Below are 8,332 nucleotides of genomic sequence, written 5' to 3'. Positions count from 1 at the left end.
CTCTACAGGCTAGATAATGGCACCCTGACTGCCATTAGGTATAGGGATGAAATCCTTGGACCTATTGTCAGACCCTACGCTGGTGCAGTGGGTCCTGGGTTCCTCCTGGTGCACGACAATGCCCGGTCTTATGTGGCAAGGGTACGCAGCCAGTTCCTTGAGGATGAAGGAATTGATACCATTGAATGGCCCCCACGCTTGACTGACCTGAATGAACACCTCTGGGACATTATGTCTCTGTCAATCCAACGCCGCCATGTTGCACCTCAGTCCGTTCAGGAGCTCAGTGATGCCCTGGTCCAGATCTGGGAGGAGATACCCCCAGGACACCATCCGTCGTCTCATTAGGAGCATGCCCCAACGTTGTCAAGCATCCATACAAACTAATGAGTACCATTTTGAGTTGCTGCAATGAAATTTCAGCACAGTGGACTAGCCTGCTGCATCCTTTGTTCACTTTTATTTTTTATTATTATTTGATTGGGCATCTATTTGGCGAATTAGGTTTAATGTTGATAAATGTAAAGTTATGCACTTGGGGACTAAAAACATCCATGCATAATACACTCTAGGGGGAGTATGTTTGGGGGAGTCAATGATGGAGAAAGATCTGAGTGTACTAGTAGGCCATAGACTTAGTAATGTCAAGCCGCAGTTTCTAAAGCAAGCAAAATACTTTCTTGGATTAAAAAGGGTCTAGACTCCAGAGATCGAGACATAATCCTGTCCCTGCACAAAGCATTGGTAAGACCTCATCTGGAATATGCAGTTCAGTTTTGGGCACCAGTTCACAAAAAGGATGTTGTGGAACTGGAGAAAGTGCAGAGAAGGGCAACTAAACTCATAAGAGGCATGAAGGAGCTCAGCTATGAGGAAAGATTAACTGACCTGAATTTGTTCTCTCTGGAGAAGAAGCGATTAAGGGGGGACATCGTCACCATGTATAAATACATAAATGGTCCAAATAGTGAGCTTGGTGCCAAATTATTCACTTTAAGGTCACTGCAAAGGACAAGGGGGCACTCTTTGCGCCTGGATGAAAAGAGGTTTAACCTTTGCATAGGGAAAGGATTCTTCAGTTAGAGCTGTGAAAATGTGGAATAGACTCCCCCAGGAGCTAGTTCTAGCTAGCTGTTAATTGTTTAAAAAGAAATCTGGATGTATTCCTAAATGCACAGAATATTACTGGATATGGAGTTCTTATAGGTATATTAAGTAAGTATGTTGATCCAGGGAATATCCGATTGCCTTACGGGATCAGAATGGAATTTTTTTTTTTTCCCGTTGGAGCAAATTGAACCATGCTTTATAGGGGTTTTTTTTGCCTTCCTCTGGATCAACAGGGGGTAATTGGGGGCATAGTGTTCGGTTTAGGCTTTTTTTTTTCTTTCCATCTCTATAGGTTGATCTCAATGGACATGTGTCTTTTTTCAACCTGAATAACTATATATAAATTATTTTTTGTTTCCCCTATTTTTTTTACACTAAAAACACAATTTTTTTTAACTTTCATTTTATTTATTTCTTTAATTATATAAAGCAGTCATTGTGAATGAATCTCACTATGACTGCTTAATAATTTAGTTAATTAATTTTTCATTATTATTCGGCTGCTCCAAACATAGGAACAGCCAAGAACACCCTTAGTGACACTGATTCTTGCATGCTGATCCTGCGGCATTTCAGGACCAGATGTCACTAAAGGCTTCTGATCAAGGCTGAGACATTGTAGCAAAAAGCCGGTACCAGCCGTGTGGTAAATACTGGACTGCTATCACTGTCAGACAACAGATTCCTAAAAGGGATTGGGTGTCTGAAAAAGCTCAACCCTTTCATTAATGGATGCCTCAATACTGATTCTCAGTGGTTACCAGCATTACAGAAACCCAAATAGCTGATCACATACTGTGTACGTGATCGGTCTTTTGGGCACTTTGTGGCGGGGACACACAGTTAAAGTATTGTCTTAAAGTGCAATGTCAGACCTTTTTTGCATGAAGTAGGGAAAAATTCAGTCTGGTCTTGATTGCCAACTGACTGTTCATGGAGGTTTCATCCCCCTTCTTATTCATTTTTTTGCCATCTGCCTATCCCCACTGGAAAATATTTTCCATTACTTGCAGTGTTCTTCTGACCCCCCATCAGCAGTACAAGGAATTAGGAACTCTACCCAGTATAAAACACAAAGAAGAAAAGAAAGAAGAAAAAAAAGAAATTGAGGCAATTGGTTTCAAGCAAACTATGCAGACTATACTAAGTTTTTTTTTCTTCTTCTTCTTTGTATCTCTATGGGTTGGACACGATGGACTTGTGTCTTTTTTCAACCTGACTAACTATGTAACTATGTAAAGCACACATACATTTTTTACTTTCAGTGATGTGCCTCCTTCAGAGACCTTCAGTTTACCATTACTAATACTCAGTTTTATTTCTATGTGTACACTTTCTACATCTAATGCTGCAGCAGTTGAGAGAAGAATTTACGAATGAAGCTTTAAAGTTGTAATAAACTTGCATAATTTGTTTCACTGCAACAAATAAATGTGTATTTTTTTTTAGGGGATCATAATAGCATTTCCTCTTCCTAACAGTCATCTATGGTTAAAGGGGACATGTATTTTTTTTAAAAAAAGGAGATTTGTGAGGGTATAGGGAACATCTTGAACTGTTAATTGTGCCTAAGTAGCACCTGGAAAATTGATTTTTTTTTTACAATCAATTCCTCCTAAAAGCAGCACTGCACATCCTTAAGTACAGAATCATAGCAGTACACTTACTAGCCAATGAGTTATACCTTGCTGGTACCAGTTTGGTCCCCATTTTGCCTTTAGAAATGCCACTAAACTCAGGAGTTAAACCTTAAAAATAACAACACACAGGGACCAGAGAGAACAAAAGCAACCACCCTCCAGAAGGAAGGACCCAGTTAGCACCAATTCAGAAATTTGAGTGTCTCAAAGTAGTCATCAGAATATGGGTACCCTGTGGTCACAAAAGGGATGGAACATGGTCAGCAACAATACTCAGGAAGGCTGTGGTATTTAAAACAATGCAAAATTGGTACTAAGAGGCCCAAAGTGTGCCAAGAAAATATCCCACCCAATATTACACCACCACCCCAGCCTGAACCGTTAATACAAGGCAGGATAGATCCATGCTTTCAACGTTGTTTACGCCAAATTCTGACTCGACCATCCGAATGTCGCAGCAGAAATCCAAACTTCTATTGTCCAATTTTGGTGAACCCTTGCGAACTGTAGCCTCAGTTTCCAGTTCTTAGCAGACAGGAGTGGTACCCAATGCAGTCTACTGCTACTGTAACCCATCTTCTTCAAGGTTTGACGTGTGTTCAGAGATGCTCTTCTGCATATCTCGGTTGTGAAGAGTGGTTCTTGTTGCCTTTCAATCAGCTTAAGCCAGTCTTGCCATTCTCAGACCTCAACAAGGCATTTTCACCAAGAAAAATGCAGCTCACTGGATAGCTTATATTTCAGACCATTCCCTGCAATCCCTAGAGATGGTTGTGCGTGAAAATCCCAGAAGATCAACAGTTTCTGAAACACTCAGACCTGTCCATCTGGTACAAACAGCCATGCCATGTTCAAAGTCACTTAAAATACCCTTCTTCCCCATTCTGATGCTAAGTTTGAACTTGAGCAGATTGTGATTAGTTGATTAGATATTTGCATTAACAAGGAGTGGAACAGGTGTACCCAAGAGTGGCCTTGAGTGCATATCCATACTGCTGCCTGTGATTGCCAATTTGACAGTCAAAATTAGGGAAAATCCCACTATGGGTTCCTATGGACACAGCATATCCAATTCTTTTTAAACATTACGTACCTTTTTGATGTGTGTGTAGCAGACGTTTACAAGCTTCTCTCTCAATTTCCATGTGGCAGGAAATTGTCTGTCCCCATACAAAGACTGGGGTCAGACCAAGCTTCCCCTTATTAACATACAATGCTTTTAGATCTTTTTCCTTCAAAGGATTTTATTGAGATCCAAGATAAAGATTCATGGCCAATGCAGTCATAACCATAGTGGAATCATAACTCAACAATCAAGTAGCATTTAAGGACTCAAGATAATTATGAATTTCTAGGGAATAGTGCAGACGGTAACATTAACAGCCTTGCAATCACAAATGGGAACAATTATGTTGTGTGAGAAGAGGTAAGCAAGAGAAAATGAAAACACACACGAACACAAAATCTGGAGCAGCTGGGCATGGCAAAGAATCAGCTTCTCTCTTTTTACCCAAGAGGAACCCGTATTTATGCCCTTTACATCCGCTTCAGCTGCACCGTCTTACTATACCGCGAGCAGCAGCTCGCGGTATACTGCGGCGTCTCAGTATACCGCGAGCTAGAGCTCGCGGTATACTGAGCCTAGGGTGACGGGAGGACGCTAGTTTGTGTCCTCCCGTTACCCTAAGGAGAACTATGGGGAAAAGCCTTAACCCCATAGTTCTCCTTTAAGATACATATTGAATACAGTAAATCTCTGACTAAACAATTGCAACTCCCTTCTCATTGGCCTACCTCTACACAGATTACACCAGCCTTCAGTCCATCTTGAATGCTGCTGTATTTATTCACCTCACCAACTGCTCAATGGCTCCCACCCTCCTCTGCCAATTCCTCTACTGGCTTCTGCTAGCCCAACATAAAAGTAAAAAAAAAAATATAAAAAACACATCCACAGCTGTACCCAAGTTACACCACCAACCTCATCTTAAAATATTATCCAAACCGTACACTCCTTTGCTCCCAGGACCTCCTGTTTTCTAGTCATCCTCTCCCATGTTCACCTGCAATAATTTTTTCAGAGCCTCTCCCATCCTCTGGAACTTCCCTAGTTTGGATATCTAGTACTAAGTCCTGTCCACCTATAGGCAATCTCTTCTCTTTAGAATAGCCTACCTCACCATTACCTAAAATCTGTACTTGTACTTCCACCATCAACTCAACCCTCAAAGTTATTACATTTTTTGTCACTTGCCCCTACCTTTTAGATTGTAAGCGCTCACAAGCAGGGTCTTCTGAATCCTCTGTAAATGCTATGCAAACTGTTAGTGCTGTATAAATCCTAAACAACACACAGTAGCACCACAAGTAAAGCCAACCTTTGCTGTCTTGCAGAGCTAGAAATGCCGCCATGACCTTCAGCATACCACAGTTTGCGCTGAGCCACAAGAATCACACACCAGCTGCTATCCAACTAGTGTAGAGCTGCAACAACTAATCGACTAAATCAATTATGAAAATAGTTGGTAACTATTGAGATCATTTTTTAAATACAACCAATCGATTCGTTAGAGAAAAAAAAAAAAACGTGTAACTAATCGATTATGAAAATAATCATTAGCTGCAGCCCTAAACTAGTGTGCCCATGAAGCTCTCTCAACAGCACCTACATGACAAAGTCATTTTTAGGGAAGTCACGTTAGACTAAAGTTTTATACTATAAAGAATGAAGTAGTGGTGGTCTTACATGGGGCAAGGATCACTCATACCATCAAGCAGCGGTCTACCACCTAGGTCTGCCAATTTTTTTTCTCTGTTTCAAATTACCAAAATGATAGATATCAGTAAAGCAGCACTATACCCTCCTATCCATTACACCCAAGAAAAGTGCCATCTATTGGATTGCAGTTGCCCCGGCGCTGCATATGTAATCATCTATGACACCATCCATTGAAGGGCTTGAAAGTTCAGTTGCAAGCTGGTTAAATTGGTGGCTAACAGCGCCTGCAGCTATTAGAGACTATTCTCATGTAATCGAACATGCAGGGATTACCCGCCTATGATCACCACTGAATGCAAACCGTTTGTGTCCAGAGGTAATCATCCACAGGTAAACGCTGCACGTTTGATTACATGCGAATGGCTGCGGGCACTGTCAGCCTCTGCTTGCTTTTTATAGTGCATACCACTGTACATAAAACACAGCTGAGTGTCACGAAGAATTTGGTGAGACTGCTCCAAACGCAAGTGTGAATGGGGCCTAACTGCTGCAACTAGAAATTGGAATCCCCATGGCAACAAGAATCCAGACAGAACTTCAGCAGGCAAGCTTCTGCTTGCATCATTTGCCCCTCCTTTTAGATTGTAAGAGTTAAGATTCTCTCACAAACAGGACCCTCGTATATATGAAATTGTATTGGAACTGTTCTGTATCCCCTTGTTTCGTAGAGCTATGCACAAACTGTTGGCAATATATAAATCCTACTACTAATACAAAAGTCAGCATCCACCCATAACAAAAATAGTTCAGCATACCTTCACCAGTACAAAGCCAGGTCTAGCTGAATAAAGTGCAGACTCTATAAAACCAAAAATCTAGTTATTGTATCCAGCCACATGACCTTGCTTGCATCAGAGTAGCCTCTAGGAGAACCTGCAACTTTACTACGTTTAGTGATATCAAAGTTGAGATTAGTGCAAAGATTACTGTTACAAGGGTAGCTTTCAAGCAATGAGAAAGAGAAAATTGATTTTATCACTTACATCTATTACACTACTGACTCCAAATTTGAAGAAAAAAAAAACTATTCTAAGTATTCCCGCCCCCTAATTAACAATGCACAGAATGCTGCTAGAAAATGGCTGCTGTAATTTTCAGCTAACGCATGCAGAACGGGACAAACAATGCAGCAGCGTTAACAAGGTGTCACATGGCCACGCTCACTGAAGCCCCACCTACCGCTTGTGAAAGGGAGAGGGCGCTGCGCACCATTTTCTTTCCTTCCCAGAGCAGGCGCCATCTTGAGTACAGCGAGGAAACCGATAACAGCGCGCTTATATCACGATATAGCGCAACTAAAACGCTGATACGAGGGAGAACTTACCTTTGACGATTTTGCCAGTTCCACCGAACAGGAGATCCACCGGAACCGAAAACGAAGCGTTTTTTTCGCCGCCGTCACAGAACCACCTTTCTGCAAGCCTTCTTCTTCCCTCGGCTTCTCCAGCTCCGGCATTCAAACGCGAACGCCGAATGCTCCGCCCACTTCTAGACCCACGATCACGTGCCTAGCGTTATGCAAAATAGGGGCTTATGGAAAAATACTGCCGATAAGTAACGCCCACATTTAGCTGCCCTTCCAACATGGGGTTATGTTTATACCGGACGAGCGTTGAGATTATTTAAATGAGCATCAAAATGGACTGACGAGGGTAGAAAGGTAGGTAGCTCCGCCTTGTCACGTGTGCCTGACAATTGGCAGGGTGAGCCACAAAACATATTTGGTCGATGTACAGAGAAGCAATGTAACTTTGAATGCATATACTAGCCTATGTGCTTTAGAAAGGAGAGCACTAATGAACCTGCAATTATTAGAAGTAGTTTTTATTGCCAGGACACCCACACTTATTGGGTGCTAAAAGGAACACTAGACTGGTATTGATGTCTTGTAAGTTTAATACTATTTTAATGTATTTTGTGACATGGAAAAATCATTGATAAAAATAGTTATGTTTGGTTATCATTTGAAAACTATGTGTGTGTTTTCATTGTGGCGTGATAAATTTTGCTAAATAAAAATATCAAATCCTAAAAATGGTTGAGTTTTATGTTTTTTTTGTCTAAAAACTTGTTTACGCAATTTAACCGATATGGGCCACTGTTTTTGATCGTACTTTTAATAATATGAATTTAATATGTGCAAAAGATCTACCTCCATAAACAGGTTTCAGGGAAAATATATATATATATATTTATTTATTTTATTGCATTTTTGTATTTCTTAATTTTGCCATTATGAGCCATTAATTTGCAGGTCATAATTAAAGTGACACTAAACTCAGGAGTCAAATATTACAAATGCATTCAAGTACCTTAACTATTAACAAAAATGTATATTTTTGTGTATCACTCAGCTGTAGATCCTCAAATCATCTCTGAATTGGTGCTGACACTGTCTTTCCTTCTGGAGGGTGGCTACTTTTGTTCCCCATGGTCCCTCTGTGTGTTGCTCCAAGCTCCCTCCCATGATAGACTACAATAGTTTACTAATTTGCATAGAGATTATAGTCCATTGTGGGGGCGAGCTTGGAGCGGTGGCTACTTTACAACACACACAGGGACCATGGGGAACAAAAGTAGCCACCCTCCAGAGGAAAGACAGTATTGGCACCAATTCAGAGATTTGAGGATCTAAAGCTGGGTGATACACACACACACACAAGCTACATTTTGTTTTGTTAATAGTTAAGGTACTTGAATGCATTTTTAAGATTTTAACTCCTGAGTTTAGTGTCACTTTAATAAAGTGAATTGTAATATGTGCAAATGATCCACCTCCATAAACAGTTTCCAGGTAAAATAT

The 8,332-nt window shown here is 40.8% G+C and overlaps 1 protein-coding gene across 1 annotated transcript in view; it reads right to left on the bottom strand.

Moving 5' to 3' along the window:
- Positions 1-7,245, bottom strand: part of LOC108799141 (activating transcription factor 7-interacting protein 1-like) — a gene marked incomplete at its 3' end in the record, with an annotated part of 59,234 nt that extends 51,989 nt beyond the window's left edge. The window contains exon 1 of the mRNA XM_018570961.1: positions 6,705-7,245. Coding sequence (XP_018426463.1) covers positions 6,705-6,769 — 65 coding nt within the window. The remainder of the gene's footprint in view (positions 1-6,704) is intronic.
- Positions 7,246-8,332: the final 1,087 nt, after the last annotated feature.

Source organism: Nanorana parkeri, unplaced genomic scaffold, assembly GCF_000935625.1.
Source record: "Nanorana parkeri isolate BGI_ZX_2015 unplaced genomic scaffold, ASM93562v1 scaffold1639, whole genome shotgun sequence".
NCBI lineage: Eukaryota > Metazoa > Chordata > Amphibia > Anura > Dicroglossidae > Nanorana > Nanorana parkeri.
The sequence above is the reverse complement of the archived record's forward strand: the minus strand, read 5'-3'. Positions and strand labels throughout refer to the sequence as shown.